At 36.0% G+C, this 21,256-nt stretch overlaps 1 protein-coding gene across 2 annotated transcripts in view; it reads right to left on the bottom strand.

Moving 5' to 3' along the window:
- Positions 1-21,256, bottom strand: part of GABRA1 (gamma-aminobutyric acid type A receptor subunit alpha1) — a 65,996-nt gene that overhangs the window by 20,938 nt on the left and 23,802 nt on the right. For both annotated transcript variants that reach the window (XM_047782322.1, XM_047782397.1), the window contains exons 5-7: positions 18,666-18,886; positions 16,312-16,394; positions 9,058-9,201 (exon numbers count right to left, since the gene is read on the bottom strand). In XM_047782322.1, coding sequence (XP_047638278.1) covers positions 9,058-9,201; positions 16,312-16,394; positions 18,666-18,886 — 448 coding nt within the window. The remainder of the gene's footprint in view (positions 1-9,057; positions 9,202-16,311; positions 16,395-18,665; positions 18,887-21,256) is intronic.

The following is a 21,256-nucleotide window of genomic DNA, read 5'->3' as shown; positions in this document are numbered from 1 at the left end:
TTCATTAGAATCACCTGGAAAAGTTTCAAGCATGCAATTCTTCAGGTCTCACCTATACACGCAAACCATTTACTAAGGTGGAGGAAGGAAAATTCATATTTGTCACTAGCTTTTGAACTTGTCCCGATTTCTAGACTGGTCTGGGAAACAGTGGACTAACCTGGCACTCCTCATGGTCTTTATATATGTGAAGGTCTGATTTGACCCGGGAGCCCAAAGCAATGAGCTCACAACCCAAATGTAGGAGGGTTTTTTTTTTTTTTAATTGGTGTTATTTTTTCTCGATTACAAATCTTAGAAATTTTTAGCTTTACTCACTCGAATGTATACTTAGATATCTGTGTGTGAGGAGAAGACACATTGGCTTGTTCTTACTAAGAAAACGTTGGTTTCTGTGGTATTCACATTTCTCTATCTTCCTCCTTCCCTTCAACTCCAAACTCTTCCCCCTCAACCTATAATTTATGTCTCAGCCCATGGCCATCCAGCCTCAACCCCTATAATGTGGTTAACACTGATCTCTTCATCTCCATAACTGAACACCTCAATCTGAAAGAAGATCTCAAGCCAAATGCTTACCTTCTTCGTAGCTTTAAAACTTAAGCAATGATGACTGCCCCTAACATCTTAATAGCACTCTCTTGACTCACAGTCTCCTTATAGCTCTCATTTGTAGTTTCTTTTGCTAACTCACTGGTTATTTTAGTTAGAGAGTATTGAATTTTTTTTATAAGACCCTAATCTTCATCTTTATACAAAGCTAAGTAAGGTATATCTCTTCATCCATACCACAACGCTTCTGGTGTAGTTCTGTCTTTAGCTCTCTTCCCTATTTTTTTCTTGACTCTAATAAGGAATTTTCCTTCTCACCCCTGCTCCTAGTGTCATTTTTATCCAGATGTCTGTGGAATCTACATCCCTAAGTGACATTGCTCTCAAAATAACTGCATTTCCAAACATCTGCTAGGTAGCTCCTAGATACTGATTTTTTTTCATTGATATCACCAACTAAATATGTTCAAAAGTGATATTACTTCAACTTTTCCATTAAACAATGGCTAGCATCAGGTACCGCTTCTTTTTCACTTAGCATCTTTCTCTAAATTAATGGCACTCTTATCTGTCTTTTCACTCGGGCTAAAAACCTGGAATTAATCCTTGATTATTAACTAGGGCTTCTAAAAGAAAGAAAAAGGAATCAGTTGGTCATTACAATTTTAATGTCATCTGTGCAGTATCTCTCAGGCTCTTATCTCATGGTCACTGTTCCTATCTCTATTTACTTTATAAATCTGTAATAATCTATTAACTGTCTTGTTTGTCTCCAGTCATATCCTAACTCCAATTTTCCCTAAATTTTGAGGTTAGAGTGATCATTTTAAAGCAAATATGAATACTTTAATATACCTTAATGGATTCCCATTGTCTACATCACGATTTCTCAACTTCAGCTCTACTGACACTTCAGAACAGATAACTGCTTGTTGTGGGTGCTGTCTTACATAGCATAGGATATTTAAATACATTCCTTGCCTCTTACCCACTAGATGCCACTAGCAAATACCCTCTCCCTACCCGCAGTCTGACAATCAGCACTGTCTCCAGGGTTCCATACTAACAAAGCAAAATCCTAACCTGTATTTAAGACTTTCCACATCACAGCTCTGACATGCATTTCAGTATCATGTCTCATGTTTGTCCACACATTTTCACATTCCAGTATCTTGGCCAACAAAATTCTCTAACTGACCTCTTCTATAGCTGAATATTTTGTTCATCTATGGGTTGGGCTCAGTCCCTAGCAGAAAAGGAAGAAATGTACTATAGAGGAAAGTTTCTAAGCTTTAGAAGCAAGTGAGTTTGGGTTCAAAACCCAGATATGCTCTTTTCTTGCTGTGTATCCTTGAGTAACTCAAACTCTCTGATCTTTAGTTTCCTCATTTATTAAATAATGGCAAGTATATTGTGGGGAGAATAAAGAAAAAAGGCTCTAATTAAGATAATGCTACACAAGAGTTTTAAAATAAATTTTAGTTCCTTTCTCCATTTCCTTCCCTCCAATCAGAACTGGTAGAAATATTGGTAGAAGTAACGCTCTCTATACTCTCTGTAGTAGGAAACCATCCATATATACCTTTATGCTTCATGATAGTTATTAATAACACCTGATATTTTCTTATCAATATTATGTAAAATTTATCTATAGCCCTATTTACATTTATAAATACATTACATACTTTAATTTTAGCTATTTATGTACTTATATCCTTCTACCAAATTTAAAGCTAATTAAGAAGAGATACAGTTCTTGGGTTTACATATCCTAAATATTCAACACGTGTGTGGTAAAAAGGGATGCATGAGACTTGAGAATACTCATTCCAATTAACACCCACTAGCAAATCTTTTTTAAAAGGTAAATGCTATCTAATTAATTTTTATTTCTGTAGATAACTTGGATAATGTCTCCAAGGTCATCCAAAAGAAATAAGTGATTCAAATTTGAGAAAAATGCAAAAATACCCAATTTTTCTCAAGACTGCTATATTGTAGCCTTGGGTAGACATAGCTAGGTTCCATCTCACCTCCCAGGAGAATGCATTATTATTCTTACCATTGATTCAGTTGTTGCCTGCAAAATGTCATCAGCTCAAAGAAAATAATCCCGTCTCTCATATAATGCCAGGATGATGAGTGTCTATATATATTCCATTATCATCTTTTGTTGCTCACAATGTGACATTTCTAGACAATTCTGTTAAGAATATTAGTTTTTAGGAGCTATTATTTGACATTAATATTGTTTTATAAACCATTTCCTCACTAACATGTTAGAGAAAGGAGAGGAAATGTCAAGTCTTTAGAAGTCATCTTCCTAAACTGAGCACAATCTAAGAAGTTTTGGTCCAGTGTTAAAGGAAAAATTTTTCACATACTGAGATATGGGGAAGTCCTTCTGACTTATACATGCTGTGGCTCATACATGATGTTAACTAGAATAGCCTGTGTTGTGACCTCTCATACATGCATTGTATATCTACTTTAACATTAAAGAAAATAATGCATTTAAAATCTAATTAGAGTAATGGTGGTTCAGCCATCCAAAATGGATCTGGTTGGCCACTGTGGATTTGGTTTCAGATACATTCCTGAATTACTAAGAGCTTGAATTTTCTGAACCTTATCAAACTTAAGGATAATACCAGCTGTTCTCAAAACAATACCTGGTAGCAGTTGGCAGCTGCAAAGTTAAGGTTTCAAATTCTCCTCATGTAACTATGCAACCATTTTGGACCCCAACCAATCCTTGCTTAATAAGAACCCTTACTTCTTTCCAGCTGCAATTATAATTTTTGACAAACAATTTATGTAATTTTGTGGTTTTTACCTTGATAAGCCTCCTCCATTTTGTAGTCTGGCAGATCACAATTCAAGCACTTCTTGAATCTGTATCTCCTGGTCTATAGTTCACAGTTTGGCTCAAATAAAACTCTCTTCTATTCCTATGATAGTTTATTGATTATTTCCATGATAATATTTAAATAAGGAAAGGAAAAGTGGCAAAATCAGAATCATATTGTAATAGTTTAAAAATGAAAGAAAAATACAGCAAAGAAGTCACCTAAATTGGATTGAAAGAGTATCTTTAGACATTAAGTGCTTATGCACTAAGCATGTCAGATAATTTTTCTCTGATTCAACAGTCTAGAAGAATTGTAATTTAAATATTCTTGTCCATCATGTAATCCTGAGGGAAGCTTGTAAATTTGATATGGCAATATTTCTGATCCATTACAGTACAAAATTCAGGAGAGAGAAGAACAGAAACAGGAATATAATTTTGTAAAGCTGTATTGAGGGTGTGTTTAGAGCTGGCTTCCATGCTTGGCTTTCTCAAATGTTAGTCACTTTGAGTAAATACCTTGCTTAACTTAACCTGACTTGAGATTTCTCATTTGTGTGATAAAATGACAGTGTTTTACTTAACTGTCTCATGGGGTGCTGTGAGGATAATATGAAACAATAGATTTGAAAATTCTTTTAAAACTTCTAAGTTACATGCAGATTTACAATGTGAAAATAGAAAGGACAGAGATGTATTCACCCTGTAGCTCGAGAAGTTAAGCATTCATTTCTTCAACAGAATTGCAGTGGGCTTTGATTCCACGTAATGCTATCATTTCCTTGGAAGTATTCTAAACTTTTGGGTTTTCTAAGATACTGTATTTTGTTTGTTTGTTTTTGTTTTCCAAAGAAATGAGGAATCAAAAAGATCATTGAGGAAGGGGCTGGTATTTTAATATCTGTTTCAGAGAACACTGAGATAGAAGTAAGGAAACAATGGTTAGAGTTCTTGGCCACTTAACCTCTCCGGACCTGTCTCCTCATCTGAAATATGATTAGATTGACCAGATGACTATATAAGTCTCGTCTACCCCTTCTCCTCTAAAACCTTTTTTTTCATATTTTATAGCTATAATTATTTCTTGGTGGATCACATATTAGTCTACAAAGGTGGGAGCCCTGAGGCTCCTTTGACATATGTTGACCACTGCTGCTCCCTGGTCAGTGAAAACAGTTAGTTTCCTCATTCATTTTGACCCTGCAGATTGACGTTAAAGTACCTCATCCAGAAAAGACTGTCTCTAGCAAAGAAGATCCAACAATTTCTCTTGGTCAACTGTCCTAGGGATAAACAATAGTCATTAAGAAAGAAGCGACATTCTTATTCAGCAAGACCTACCTATATTTCTGCTTTTTTTTTTTTTTAAAGGGCTTCACCCATGGCATATGGAAGTTCCCAGGATAGGGGTCGAATCAGAGCTGCAGCTGCCAGCCTCCACTACAGCCACAGCAACGCAAGATCTGAGGCCGCGACTGTGATCTACACCATAGCTCAAGGCAACGCCGGATCCCTGACCCACTGAGTGAGGCCAGGGATTGAACGTGCATCCTCATGGATAGTAGTTGGATTCATTCCCGCTGCTCCACAATGGGAACTCTCACCCACCTATATTTCTTTTGATCAAACATGTCTTCTGACTAGGTAAATATGACGACTTTCTAGTCATTGTTGTGTATTTCAAAAAAGCACTTTTTATTATGAAATTCTTATTATTTTCCAGCTATGAAATTATTCTTATGTGATGACTAATTTAATAATTTTGATTCTCTGTATAAGTCATATGTAAATGCATTTTAATCACTATTACAATTTTTGCATGGGATTTCCTTAAAGAATGACTTAGAATCATACTGTGGTGGAGTAGAATGATACGGGGTTATATCTGAGGTCTAGTTTCAAACTGCCCTTTCTGATAGTTCAAGCAGAAATGACTTCCTTTTAGATGTCATCATGTAGCTCTCTTGCACTAACTTCATCATCATCATTAATAGTAATGTCTAGTATTTATTACAAATTTTACATGTCAGATACTCCGCTAAGCAATTTACATGCATTTTTCTCATTTCAATCTCACAGTAGCTCATGAAGTAGATGCACTGCTTACCTTCCAATAGTACAAAAGATGAACAAAGAAAAATCAAACACTTAATAAACCAGTATGTAAAACCTCACAGTATAACTCCAGAATCCACCTCTTAAGCTCCATGCTATACCACACTGTTGCATTTTCACACTTGTCTATCTTGCCTGTTACCAGTATGTCCTGTGGTTGAGAGCAAACTCTCTGTAGCTAGACTACCAAGTTCAAATCCCACTTCTTCCATTGCCTAGCTATGGGGCCTTGGAAAAATTATTAAACATTTATGGGCCTCAATCATCTGTAAAACGGAGAATGTAATAGTAATACCTACATCCTAAGGCTTTTGTGAGGATTAGAACAATGCAATGCATATCAGCAACTTCTATCACCCAACCATGAGCTTCTTGAGGGCAGGGACTATAGGTCTTTTATCTGTCTTCTCCAAGCCCAATGACAGTGTCAAACATAGTAAATAAGCAAGTAGTTGAAAGAGTAAGTGAATAAATCAATGAACAACAGAGAATTTCACTGGATTTGAAAGGTGACTAGCCTCATCCTTCTTGTCACTGTAACAATTTTGCTGTGCAAGGCAACTAAGTGCACTTCAAACTTAGTCTCCAACTCATTTTCTTTTCCCCTAGACTGATGGCAGATTCCAGTGAACGGACTATCCCTCTAATATGTTTGGCCTGAATTAAAGAAACCAAGTATTGTTCTGAGCCTCATATTTTCCTTCCTATGGTACTGAAGTGATCTAGAGGTATTTGACCTAAAAGAGGTCACTAATGGTAGGTGTGAATGTGGGTTCACATGTGTGTTGGCTGCAAGCAAGTGGGGCAGCACCTTCTAACCTTCTAGAAGGTGATTTAAATTGCTTCTCTCCCCATAGAGAATTTTAAGGTAGCAGAAGATGCTTTCTATCTAACCATTCTCAATATGTCTGCTCTTTCCTGCTACCATTCCTAGTCTTCTGGCAGAAAGAGGAAGGTAATAGCACTCAATGATACTTAATGTTTTCAAAGCTCCATAGGAGATGTGAAATAGGGGCTAGAAGACCTTACAAAAGATCTTTGTTTCTTCCCACAGAAATGTCAAGGTGGATTTCTGACGAGCTAAAGCAGACCCAGGGGAAGTGTAGTTCAGGGTTTTATTGTAGAGTGGAAAACATACATCAACTTGAACTCTCAAGATGAGAGATTTTGCTTATTATTCTCCTCTGCTCCCCGCCCCCCATATGCATTATGGGAATGACAAGGAAAAGTTCTTATTTTGTATAGAGAAACTTGCTGCTCTAGCACAGAATGATGACTTTTAATGGACCCAGCTTAGGAGGGTCCACCAGCTTAGCGGTAATGGTGGATTGGACCACTCTCCCTCACCTATTGCCCTTCTGTGACTGTATATCTTTTCTGAGTAACAAGAATGTAGGTAGGCTGAATCCTTAGGAAACCAAAAGTGAGAAAGGTCTCTAAAGCCATCAGACTAAGCTCCTCGTTTTTTTTTGCAGACATGGGAACTGGAACATAAAGAGAGAGAGGGTAACACATCAAGGTCACTAGTGATAGACTACAATAGAAGCACTCCTTCCTACCAGCAACCTTCATGGCTCGTGCACACTTCTGCTATAGCATGCATGCTACTGTACTTGAAAGACTCTTTCCCTGACATCCTCCAACTTCCATTCTAATGACAATAAAGGAAGAATTTCTTGAGGAAAAGCTCTATGACTATTATTCTGAATGTCCTGAGCCTAGAATGGTGATTATTTGGCTCCCAACAAATACAGATTAACAAAATGAAAGTCCACCCCTGCAGCTATCCTTCCTTGATCATTGTAGGCTGGATTCATTTATTTTTTATTTATTCAAAATATTTATTTAGTGCCTCCTCTGTTTCAGCTCTTATATTTAATCACAGGGGTACAGAAGGCAGACATGGACATGCCCTCACAAAAATGTTAATCACAGCACTTACCACCCATTTTGATAATTATAGTTTATGTGTTTGTCTTCCCCTAGACTTGAGATTTTATGAGAGCAAGATATGTGTCTTGTCTATCATTGACTCTAGTACTTGTCATACTATCCAGTTGATAATAGCATTCAATTTCTAAAAAGTAAACACTGCTCATTTTAGTATCTTTTCCAATATAACTTGTGAGAAATAAGAATCTTCAGTATTTTCTAGGTTCTAGAATATTTTCAAGACAGTAACAACTACTGCATACCATTTTGAGCATCTACTATATAACATTCTGTTTAGTGTTTCATATTTTCTTTAATGCAAAATTATAGACTTCCCATTCTTAGAAAAGAACAGAGTTTCTCATTGGATAAATGACTTTCCTTGAAGTTACCAGGCTTCAAAGAGGTGGGACTAGGCATTGAGTCCACATCTTTCTCACTGCAAAGCTGAAGACCTTCCTACTATGCCTCGTGCATGTCTAAGGTAGGCAAAGCTAAGAAGAATCTGCTCCATTTTTCAAAACAAAAAAGACATAAGCATTTTGACTTCAAAAGTAGCTATGGGTGCTAGAAAGTAAGCAAAAGACAGGCTCTGTGAAGCTGCAATTATTCAATAACTGAAGTCAGATGTATTGACGTATTACTTGAATTTAGAAAGGTCAGGTTACGATGATCATGATCCTAAGATGACAGTTGTAAAATTTTTGACCCTGGCTAAGCTTTTAGTAATTGAACATAATTAAAAGTACTGTGATTTCAAGAGTATGTTTTCCTAGTTGTTAAAATCCAAATTTTATTTATAATTATCTGGCCTTATGATCACATTTTAGTTAGTTACAAAAGGTATATCTGCATAGCTAAACTCATCTTATTTCTTAAAATAGCTTCAAAAGTTTAAAATTTTGGATACAGCTGCTTGATTGTATCTGATCTAATTCCGAGTATTTCATTGAGAAAACCAAGAAGGGTGGTGGTCCATATACTTTTAATTTAAAAAGAGAGTGATCAGTGTAGGTTTTAGTTGTGGAAGATCCCAGGCTAGAGTTACATATGGATTTGGGGGGGTGGGGAGGAGGCAGGTAGAAGGGTTTTTGGCATCTTATGTGCAATGATTACTGCTAGAAACTTAAGATTTATTGAATCATGACAAAAAATAGGGTCCAGATGATATTAATAGCTAATATTTATTAAGAGCTCTTTTTGTGCCAGGAAGTATGATAATTACTCTTCATGGATTTAATTTATTCCTTCCAAAAACACTGTGAGACCACAATTAACTGGCAAGTTGCAGGAGTAAGGATTTCACCCATATATTATTCTCTAAGTGTTCATATATCTAAATACAGTACAACCCTGCTGTACTGGCACCACTTCTTTATTTTGTAAATAATCAAACCCAAACAAACCCAGAGACCAAAAGGCATGAAATGTGAAATTCAAGGTCTCAGATCTACAGTTTACCCTCGTTGACAGCCCAATTATTCCCCAGTTTAGTGCAAATTTCACTCTCCTTATGTTATTGAAGAACTTAACTGACTTTGCATATTATTACAAAAGCTTTTTTTCTGCTCTTTCTGCCCTACCTAAAATAACTAAATGTCACTTACCTGTACTAGACTGAACAATTCCAGAGTCGACTGTTTGTCCAAGAAGATCATACTGATTTAGGCGTGACCCATCTTCTGCTACAACCACTGAGCGTGCTGGCTCTCTGGTCCACTCATAAACAACTTCTGCTCTTGTATAAGCATCTAAAAGGAAAGAATAGAAGATTATTCATATATTTTGCAACTTTACTTCTCATAATTAGTTGATGTGTTCTATCAACCTCTTATTTTCTGATGAATGGTTCCAGAGGTCAGCTTAGGAAAGGAGAGCAAATATCCCTTAGTTTTGGAAAACTAAGATACATTTTCCTGATTCATTCAGTTCTCTGATCACTTGTAACATATGGTATTTAAATATCTGCAAAGGACACCATACCTAGCTGAGAATATGGCAGTGAACATAAACACCTGATCTCATGGAACACGCCTTGCCGTAGCGGGAACAAAAGCAGAGAACTAATAAATACATTTAATTCAAGTAGTGTCAAATACTATAAAGCCATGGAGAAATAGGTATGAAGATAGAGAATGAAGCAGGGGGCTATTTTAGGTAAGGGACTCAGGGTCACTGAGGAAATGACATTTATACAAACGCATGAGAGAAATGTGAGAGTGAGCCAACTAAGACTTGGAGAAGAGAAACTAATACATTTCTTCCTCCAGGGCAGGTAAAACTTGACATGTTTGGGGAGGAACAGGAAGATGAAGGTGCCAGATTGAAGAGCTGAAATGAGCTTAGAGGCAGTAGCCTGGGTCCAGATTGTGTCAGGGCAAGGGAAGGTCATGATAAATGTGATAATCCTGGGAATTTTACCTAGCATATATTTTTAAAGAATGTGTGATTTCCTCCTTTTAATTATCCTTATAGATATTTCCTATCACAGTGAGGAGGAGGAGGAAGAGGAGTACCATATAACACTTTACGTTATCATTCTCATTTGTCATTTCACTTTTTAATCTAGTCATCCGCCAATGGGAAAGTTTGAATCATAATCCTGATTTCCTTTAATTCAGGAAAGTTAGAAGAAGATATGTACAGAGTGAGAGAAAAAGAAGGGGAAAGAGAAGGAATTCCATAGCTTTTCTGAATACCCACTTCACTTAGGTTGTTAATGATGGTTCATATTTTCCTCTGTGTAGGTGCAGGGAGATAAATATTTAAGGAATATCACATTAACAGAAAGTGTTTCCAGGGTTTTTGAGTGGAAGATATGATAGTGAAATTTCGGCTTTCTGTGAAAGTTCTACCCCTTGGCCATCTTCTCTGTAATGGACAGTAGGCTCAGTGCCTAGGGCCCACATGCTTTTAGGAGGCAAAACATCTTTTAACTTCTTTTAAAATCAGAAGGATATTTATATTAACACAATCATGAAATAGAAACATTTAAAATAGAAAATTAAAAGTAAAATACAGGCTTAATATATAGTTTTGGAGGAGTAGCCCACAAAGGCAAAAGCGCCTAGGGCCCATAAAAGTCATAACATGAACCTAGTTGACCCAACCCCCACCCCATGGTAACCTGGCTTGGATACATTGTCCAAATCTGTATGTTGAAGCTAAAATATGATGAGATGTAATATAATGGTGGCCTTTTCACACAAACAGGAAATTGCCTGCAACAAGATGTGAGCCATGTCTCTCATTCTCTGAACCAAATTCTTTTTAGGGTGATTGGTTGTGTCTGGGTTAGTGTAGAAAATTGTGTTCAATATTCACCAGATTTTGTATGGGTATACTGTCTGCTGCAGCATTATTTCTGAACCAACTCACAATCAGATATCTTTTTAAACAAATGTTTTCAAAAGTTTGAGAAAATATACTAGGAACTAATTTAGTTGTTAACACTTCTTTCAGAAACGTATAAGAGTGATGATTGGTAACTGTTGAGTTTATTTTTATTTTATTTTTTTAATTGTGGTATTCCTAGACTTTTTTTTTAACTGAGGTAGAATTTTACTTACTAATTTATTTTCAGCTTTATTGAGGTAAATCTAACAAATAAAATTGTCATGTATTTAAGTGTACAACATGAGGATTTATTATGCATATACATTGTGAAAGGATTCCTCCCATTGAATTAACCCATCTCATTGATTTAAAAAAAGGAGATGTATTCAGCATTGTATATAGTCACATGATTACATTTGTTAGGAGAGTTTAAAACTTTATGTATTAAAAAATCCTTTTGAAGAGAGCAGAGCACACATTTGAAAAGAAGCACATTGCTTACAATTTGTAGGCATCTAAGTACAGTGAAACATTTTTCTGGTCATAATACACTCTTGTTTGTCAAATGGGAGAGTCTTACCAAAGAAGTCAAATTAGGGTTTATGGTGACCTAGAATCATGGAATATTAATGTGGAAGGACTTATGAGTCACGGAGTTTATCTCATTTTACGAATGGCAGGCTGAGGCACAGAAACATTAAGTGACTTGTTTAAGGGTACATAGTTACTTATTAGGAAAACCAAGATAAGAACACTGAATGCCATTCTTTCTATTCCATTGCTGTTAGTAAGGATTTTCTAGGCAACACGTATATGCTCAAGAGCCAAGCAAGGATAATTAGTGGTCATGAAACTAATGATGAAGCCAATTCTAGACCTTGTATCATTTCATAATACATTAGAGTTCTTGCTTTTTTGTTATGCTGTCATTAACAACAGAGCCTGGACTCTGTCTTTTTTAAAAATTTGTTAAATTTTTAGTTTATGTTGGAGTAGAGTTGAATTACCATGTTGTGTTAGTTTTAGGTGTACAGAAGAATGAATCGGTTATATATATACATATACCCATTCTTTTTCAGATTCTTTTTCCATATAGCTTGTTACAGAATATTGAGCAGAGTTCCTTGTGATATACAGTAGGTCCTTGTTGGTTATATATTTTATATATAGTAGTGTATATGTGTTAACCCCAAACTGTCACTATATCCCCCACACACCTTTCCCCTTTAATACCTGTAAGTTTGTTTTTAAAGTCTGTGAGTCTGTTTCTGTTTTGTAAATAAGTTCACTTGTATCATTTTTTTAGAATCCATATATAAGTGATATATGTCTTTTTCATCTGATTTCACTTAGTATGATAATCTCTAATGCCCTATCTTTTTATACCTTGCCATGTGTTGCCAGTGGGCAGCTAATATAGTCATAGAGAGAAAAGAAAAGTGTGTTATGATTGACTTCTCATTTTGTATACTTGTTTCTCCTTTCTTGCAATTTCTTAGAAGGTCCATTGTGTGAAATCTATTATAAATGTGACATTGTTATGAAAATGGAGATTGCTCATTGTTTACATCTTTCAATAGAAATCTTCCAAAATGCAGAGTAAATTCACATGGTGAAAATTGGTATTTTAAATATAGAAGACAGATACACCTAAAGCCTCAACCTAAAGCTCTACAATAGGTGATGTCTCTTATTATTTCTTCCTTTCAGTGTCTGGAAAGTAGGTCTGACAAAAGCTTTTTTGACTTGACACTATTTAGCATAAAGAAAAAAAGGTTAAAAAGAGTCTTCAACTGCTGAATCAAAAGATGTTAAGCTTGGATTTCAAATAAATCAATAGATTACCTATTTTTTTAAAAAAAGATAACATAGTATCAGAAAAGCATCTGCTAATTAACGCAGTCACTTCATTTTTATGAGCCTTCATTTTTCAATTTGTATAAGGCAGATATACTAAATAATTTCTAAAATTACTTATTGTTCAGAATTCATTTAAATTTCAACTTACTCCTCTCTTGTTTATAGGATACAGCTTGATAATCAGTAGGGAAATGATCCCTTATTAAGTTCTGACTAGATCTAACACTTGCCTAGATTTTATTATCAGAATATAATCTGAATCTCTCCTAGAATCAGAGCCTTATTTTGGAAATTCCTCAGTAAGCAGCTAAAAGATGTCAGCTGCTTTGTACACATTGTCTTCAAGTCATCTGGCCATATAAAGAGGGCTTACCCCTCACAAGCAAGTATAATGCAGCTCTGACAATTGGGATCTAACAGCGAGGGGTAAGAAAAGCATTAGCTTTTCCAAGTTTGGTTCTTATCAACATATGGATGAAGCCACTTCAGATGCTTCACAAGCATTTATTATATAGTTCTTTCCTAAATTAATACAAAATCCTCTTGCTTATCTCTTCCTTATTTCCCCCTCTGATACCTTGGCAAGGGATTTGCTTTCAACATTGAGTAAGAGCATTTTTAGCTCACTTTTGCCTCAGTTTCTTCATCTCTGAAATGCACTAGTTTAGGCTGGGTTGGAGAAATGGCTATACAATGCATGAAACACGACAGCTACTTCTCATGACCCTGGAAGGCAGCAGGAATTCGCCATGATATTCCTTCCCACTGAGCCCGTGCCTTCTGAGCCTACTCTTCAATGTCAAGTCTTTCTTGATGAAGTTTAATTCCCCACAGTCCTGACACCCTCTTTTCTGAGGCCATCTTTTCTGAGACTTACACATTGAAGGGGCATTTCAACCTGATTATTGTTATCTTTATCCATCCAATAAATATTTATTGAGAGCCTACACTGTATTAGGCTCTGTGCTAGGAAATGCAGAACAAAAGAGATGTTGCTCTCATGGCCTTTACAGTCTCCAGACCATAACAATGTTAACAAAAGTAATAATTATTTCTATGATAAATATTGTAAAATAAATGTGTTCTCTGATTAAGAAGACTGAATGAGACTGTAGGCAAAATTTGATAAGGTCTTCAGGGGAAGTCCTAGGAGATGATATTTATGCTGAAATGTAGGGCATATGTAAAACCAGCCATGCTAAGAACCAAGGGAAGGGTAACCAGGCAGAGAAAAGAGCTTATGCAAAGGCTCTGAAGTAGAAAACAGCTTACTTATTTTAAATTTCAGTTATGTTATATGAGACAGTATTTTTTTCTCACTCACCATCCACTTTCTTCAGGACAACAATGTGCTTAGTTAAAACTATTTTTCCCGGTCTCCTTTGCAGTTAGCCTTGGCCAGGAGTGACTCAGTTTGGATTAATGAGAAGTGAGAAGATGTCTGTTAGGATTTTAGGAAAAGATTGCACTCTTTTTTGACAAAGGCACTACTCCTTTCTTCTTTACCCGCTATTCCCCTTAATCTTGAAAGCAGAGGCAATGGCTGGAGTTGTAGCAACCATTCTGCCATCAGGAAGAGCTTCTAAGGACATCTTAAGACATCATCCCTTGTTAAGATGCTGTACTAACCAGCAATCTACCAAGCACCACTTACCTTTCTATATCTTATGTGAAAATATAAACTCCTCTTTAAAGCTATGCTCATTGTTTAAAAGTATTCCTAACATTCTAAACATATGATTAATTGTTCAAAACAAGATATCTTTGAGGGCTTGGGGTGCGCTATTAGTAATTATACCAGGGTTTTAGGCATGAATCAATACTTTTTCAGGCAAACTATGATGCATTATATCCCTAACTAGAAAGTGATTTTGTGCGTATCCGAATGTTTAATACATTGCCTGGAATGTGAGTAACATAGAATACATAATATTATTGTTAAAAATGAAACTGGTAATCAGAAGAAACATGACATAGAACATATATGAAATTGGGAAAAGAATGGAAGTTCTCATCATGGCTCAGTGGAAATGAATCTGACTAATATCCATGAAAATGCAAGTTTGATCCCTGGCCTTGCTCAGTAGGTTAAAGTTCTGGTGTTGCTGTGAGCTGTGGTGTAGGTTGCAGATGCAGCTTAGATCTGGCGTTGCTGTGGCCATGGTGTAGGCCAGCGGCAACAGCTCTGATTCCACCCCTAGCCTGAGAACCTCCATATGCCTCAGGTGCACCCTCCCCCATAAAAAAAAAAAGACAAAAAAAATTGGGAAAAGAGTGGAGAGGAGGGAATCATCACTAAAAGGCCATGTAGCTGACAGTTTTTGAAGTAGTTTATCCTTGCGTGTCAGAATACAATGAGATTTATAAATAGAGAGATTTGTCTCTCCAATGACTAGCGCTGCTGGGAGCCCAAAGGCCCTTTGCTATTTTCTTTGCTTGCTGTCTTCCTACACTACCACTATTTTTCTTCTATGAATCATATCTTCACCAAAATAGTTGCTCAGAGTCCCTGTCTAGTGAGAACAGAAAGCTGGTTAGTTTATTCCAAAAGTTGACTCAGTCCTTATACGTAACTCCCCTGCAGGGAACGAGGAATTCACTATTTCTCCTCACTTTATGCATGCATACTAATCAAAAGAAGACAAGTGGAGGAAGACTAGTGAACCTAACTCTGCAGGCCGCTGCTGTTCTCTGAGTCCTCTAAGGTATGCCTGCATATTTTCAAATAGCACAAATCCTACATGTTATTATTAAGGGGATTTATTTAAGATACTTTCAAACATATTAATGAATACATGAATTTCATGGGACAGCCAAAGAGAACTAGAACTGTTTGAAGATCATAATTGAGTAAATTCCTTTCTGGAATCATATTTAGGTATAGGTTTCTTTATTAAAACTGAATTATTGTCCTCTGCCACCTACCAGTATTTCCATCTCCATCTGTTAACTGAGTTGAATTATTCTTAAGATCAAACAAATGTCAGTAATGATATGAAATAAACACAATGATCTCAATTTGCTAGAAAGAAGATGCTGTCTATAAGGTATAGCATCCACATTCCATTTGGTTTTCTATGAATACATCCACAAAAGTAGAATTTTCCCACTAAGTAGTTAAATCCATTCTTTACAGTCCAGAAGACAGGGAATAATCCCTTCCTGAAATAATATTAAAAAGTGAAGTTAGGGATTTCCCACTGTGACACAGTGTGTTAAGAATCTGACTGCAGTGGCTTGGGTTGCTTCAGAGGTGTAGGTTCAGTCCCTGGCCAGAGAACTTCCATATGCTGTGAGTATGGTCATAAGAAAAAAAAGCAAAGTCAAAGATTATTACTTATAAAAGTACTCGCAACAAGTCACTATTTAAATGTTATTGATGTTCTTTATCTATCTAACATTCATAACTAATTGGAGGTTTCCTGTTTAAAAATATATCTCAAGGAGTTCCCATTTTGGCTCAGTGGCTTACAAACCCAACTAATATCTATGAGGATGTAGGTTCGGTCGCTGGCCCCTCATTGGGTTAAGAAGCAGCTCTGACTAGACCTCTAGCCTGGAACTTCCATATGCTGCAGATGCAGCCCTAAAAAGCAAAAAAAACAAAACAAAACAAAACAAAACAAAACATCTGTAGTAAAGTTAAAAAAATTAAATTTACTCACAGCTTCCAAATTTTAGTGGGCAGGCATGGGCATCCATAGGGAAATCTTCCAAATGCATCGGACATTCAGCTCTCACTGTCAGCCTTATTGATTAAAGGAAATATGAGATATAAATAAATGCCCTATAGATTAGACACTTTCTGATAAATATGATTGTGATATTATTAACTGTAGCAAATCTATTAACAAAGCAAGAGAGACAGGCACAAATGGCAGTGCTCTACTGAGCCGTTAATAATCAAATAATCTAGAAAGAACCATGTCAATGCCTGGATTCTATCCATATTTTGTTTGTTTTGAGAAAATTGGTGACACCTGATTTTGTATGATGAGTGAACATTACTAATGTTTTCCAAAACAAGCCTCACCAACTCACCCACCTGCCACAGCAAACCCTTTGAGCATAAAACGGGATGTACACAAACAAATACTTGTAAAAATACTAATTCAGATTTGGTTGAGAAGAAGACATGAATAAAAAGGAAGAGAGGAGAACATCTTACTTCCTACATGCAGCTCTCCTTGCCTTCTTCCCTGAAACAGAACCAGGTGCATCCAACAACAAAGGAATAGGCGAAGGGGGAATTGTTCTCAGGCTTTGTGAAACTGAGAGTAAAGGCTCCCTGAGAGCTTCTATGTGATTTCACTCTGTTTCAATCATTTAGTTTTATTTACAAATCCACTGCCTCATTGAAGCCAGGATTCTACTGAGCTTCTTTTTCATCCCTATGTTCTGGGAACACAAATTCTATCTAGGTTTTAAAAAGGGTAGTCAAGACAGGGATTCACGGAAATATATTTGATCTCGCTTGGTAGAACTATGATGAAATTCATGCCCAAATCTCTCACATAATTTTCAGAAAATATGTTTACCGTATTATTAAGTAATTAAAGAAAAGCGATAAGATGGCTTTATAGCCAGTAAAATCCTGAAGTGATTATAGTATTAATGAAAGGAAAGAGGAGGTGTTAAATGAATGATTATACTTGCATCCTTAAGTCAAACTATTAAGGAAAGTGATAACACATTAGCAAAGGTGGTGAGAAATTTAGGAGAGGGGGATATGGGTTAGTTAGATGAAGAATAATATATACCATTAATTGATAAGCTTTTTAGTATATGCAAATTCCTCCCAAAATAATTGCCAACTGGCAGAAAAGGACATTAGATTGAGGCTCAAAAACAAGTATAGGATATTTTTACAAGGGAAGCATATTTCAAATATCAAATATAAATAGATCCTACTTGGCAGATCTGGAAAGTCCTCAGCACATCTGTCCATTAATCATCTATTTTCTTTCTCTCTTTTCTGGATTTTTCATTCTTTCAGTCCTACTACGCTTTTACTAGTTGAGTCCAAGATCTATCTAATGTGGCTCTTGAAGCATTTTTCTTTCTTTTTCATGTGGATATTTGGGTATAAAAGGCTAGGAAATCTGGCAGCTTTTTCAATAGGCAAAATATCACTCTATTCCACCTCTAAACAGGAGGTACCAAGTCTAGGGGTGGCCTTCATTACCTTTTCATATGAAAGGAAGAGCTAGATGGTCTGAAGTACCAAGTGCTGGCCAGTACTATAAAAACAACATCCCAACAAACCATCTGGATATGAAATAACTGCTTTCCTTCAGAATGAGTCCTGAATAATTCTTAATTTCTCATAAATTAGGAATATTTTTAAAAATCTTTTTCCTCTAAAAATATTTAAAAGTTTATTTGATTCAGGTTTCTTTCATCCAGCTGTAAATGAATGATTGGTATCCAGATGCCAGGCTTTCCAGTAAGGCCAACATGAGGGAAATATTCATGGACCAAAAATATATACATAATCTTCAATTTAAGCAAAATTCAGAATATTTATAGTCTCAGTCTAATTAACATCATTGTGAGTTCATTCATATACTTCTTCAAAATGTTTATTTCCACATGAATTTATGTTCAAATAAAAGTCTGGACTTTTCTATTTTCTATTTCTTCCCCCTTTCTTTTAAATATAAACATTTCATATATATATATCTTGAGATAGCTTCTAAAAATTTAATCTAGACCTTACAAAAATGTAGGAATCCCTAAGGTTTGTAATTGGGAGAGGAAAGCCCTTGTATTAAAGTAGAGCATATTACATTACTTAGTATACACAGTAAACATTTTTTTCATTTTTGTCTAGTCATTTTACTTATACTCGCATGATATTTCAGCCAGCTTAGTTTTCATAGTAGAGAAATTGTTAAAGCTTGACAAACAGGGAGAACAGGAAACCAGATGCCCTCTAATGGCCCATTGGTTTGATGATTGCCTACAAAAGGAATAGAAGGTCTAGGAAAAGCCATGAATGGAAGCAGAGCATCCTTACCTCATGGTGTACAACAAGGTCCCATCCTCGGTGATCCGCAGGAGCTTGTTGGGCATGGTCATGTTGTGTGCCACTGACTTCTTCCCATTGTGGAAAAAGGTATCCGGAGTCCAGATTTTACTTGCCATTAGGTTATTTAACCGGAGTACTGTCATGGGTCCTTTAAATTTTAACCTTTCATCCTTCCAGCTTTGACGGAAAAATACATCTATTGTATATTCCTGGGTAATTTTGGAAAATAGCAGAGAGTTCACAGTGCTGTATTTTACAAGGTAAATGGCTTACTCAGACAATGCAAAATTTTTGCAACTTTCAGAAGAAAAATATAAGCTAGAGGATGTTTCTAGGAGTAAACTTATGTGGCCTGTACCTGGGGGTGTCAGGTGGATTATTTATTGGCATAATCACCTAAAAATTCTATAATACCTGAAATATTTTCTGATCAGAAAAATTCTGCTGAATATCTCCTCAGATATGGGAAAGGAAAATAGTCCCTTATTCCCAGCCCACTTCTACCACATAAGTATTGAAGAGATAGAATATATTGCAAATAGAAACAAGGTAACTCAGGTTACAGGTTATTATATACAGGAACATGTTTAAGTTAGACAATCTAGTTATAAAAATAAAACATAACACTTGGCGGGGAGGGGCTCATGTGATCTCTCAAAACCCCACATCCAATCCCAAAACATCCAGGGTTCTAATGTGAATATGACAATCCCATCTATTTTTTGGCTGGGTAAACTTTTTTTTTTTTTGGCTAATTTGTATAGACTTTCAACTCTACACAATGAAGAAGATTATAGAAAACAGATCCATTTCACTGGTAATTTGCATCTTTTACAAAAAAAAGAAAAAAAGAAAAGGACACAGAATATGCAGGTGTGTGAATGTGTATTGGTCAGTGTATGTGTGTATGAGACACATGAGGAATGTGTGAAGCTCATCATCATTCACAGCCAGGGCATCTATTTATTTGAATAAACACAGCATTCCTTATGGCAATACCCAGAGACAAACATCTGCTAATCTGAAAACAAGCAAAGTGACTTACCAGCTTCTACAATTGAAAGGGGTAATAATATCCATCTTCCTTGCAGTACTTGCTACACTGACACTAAAATTGGAACTTGATGGTTTGAAATAAAGATTACCACATTCTCCATTAATCCTAGAATGCTCCACGCTGGAAAGAAGACTGACTTGAAAACATCATGCTCCATTTTCTTAATCTCCTAGGTCTTGATGCTTCAGAAAGCTGCTGTTTTAAAAAATCTTATACATATTGTCTTTAGGACATGCAAAATAAATAATGTCTGTGTTCTGGCTTTTTGTGCATGAATTTTACTACCTATCAGTTTCCCAGCATTTAAGCAAGACTGGGTAAAGAATAAATGGAAGGTTTCCATAGCACAAGTTGGGCATTGCTGAGTGCTACTGATCAAGTAACTCAACAAGTATTATTGTTTAGTCTGTAATGCACCAGGCATAGGAGTAAATGCTGACTGAGATAGAAACAAAAGACTGTAAAGTGGTGCCGGTCTATCTTTGCAGGCAAGAGAAATTACCTTGTTTGTTTCTTCTCTGTCTGGAAGTGTCAGATGAGAGGTACTGGGATACATGACATAGGAATTTACTTACCAAGAAACATTTGTTAAGTATCTGTTAAATTCAACAGGGGAGAACCTGTTTGGACTTGGAAATTAGAGGAAAAACTCGGGAGGATTAGGATGGACATAGAATAGTATTTTCTTTGAGGAGAGAAATGAGAAGAGTGCCTGTGGATTAAATCAGGAAGGGGTCCAGGGAAGTGGACAGATGCGCCCTGGGCTGTGTGTGTTCTCTTCTTTGGACAGTAGAAAAGATAATAGGGTTATGATAATGATGATGTTTCTATTACTCAGGAATCAGCTGCATAAGCTCTATGCTCCATCCACAACAACTTTAGCCTGATTAACAGCAGAGGCAACAGTCAGTTGTAAATCAAAGTTCCAAGGATGTCTCAGCTGACCATGTTCCCATGACTCTAAAACATTTGTTCCCTTGTTTGCCTGCTCTAAGGAGACTTTTGAATATAAAATAATGTTAACTATAAAGCAAACAAAAATATTTATTTTCAAGTCTTTGAAATGATATATCCTGAAGGCAAAGATTCCAAAAAAAAATCATATCAAAATTTGGCAAGGCCCTAAGGTTTAAACAGTTTTCATGTTTAAAGCTGGCTTTACTTATCTGTGCTAATGGTGGACAATGAAATCCCAAAATTCAGTTAAAATACTCTTTGAATATTGTTCTGGTCACAGAAGCATGCAGGTGTGCGCATATTCACACACATGCATAAGGAGTAAAGTTAACTAGCTAAGCCTTCATTTTTCATGTTTCTCTCTGTTAGAAGTAGAAATGAAAACTGAAATAAAAGCAGTTGATTCCCTCCTGCCTAATCAAAAGTGTAAATATTTGGTCTCCCATATTCTTTTTTTTTAATATTTGCCAGTACTTTATTATTAATTTTTTAATAGTTATTTCCTCAATACAATTTTTTTTCTACTGTACAGCATGGTGACCCAGTTACACATACATGTACACAT

Source organism: Phacochoerus africanus, chromosome 1 (genome assembly GCF_016906955.1).
Source record: "Phacochoerus africanus isolate WHEZ1 chromosome 1, ROS_Pafr_v1, whole genome shotgun sequence".
Taxonomy (NCBI): domain Eukaryota; kingdom Metazoa; phylum Chordata; class Mammalia; order Artiodactyla; family Suidae; genus Phacochoerus; species Phacochoerus africanus.
Note: the sequence above shows the minus strand (reverse complement) of the source record. Positions and strands in the feature narration are given on the sequence as shown.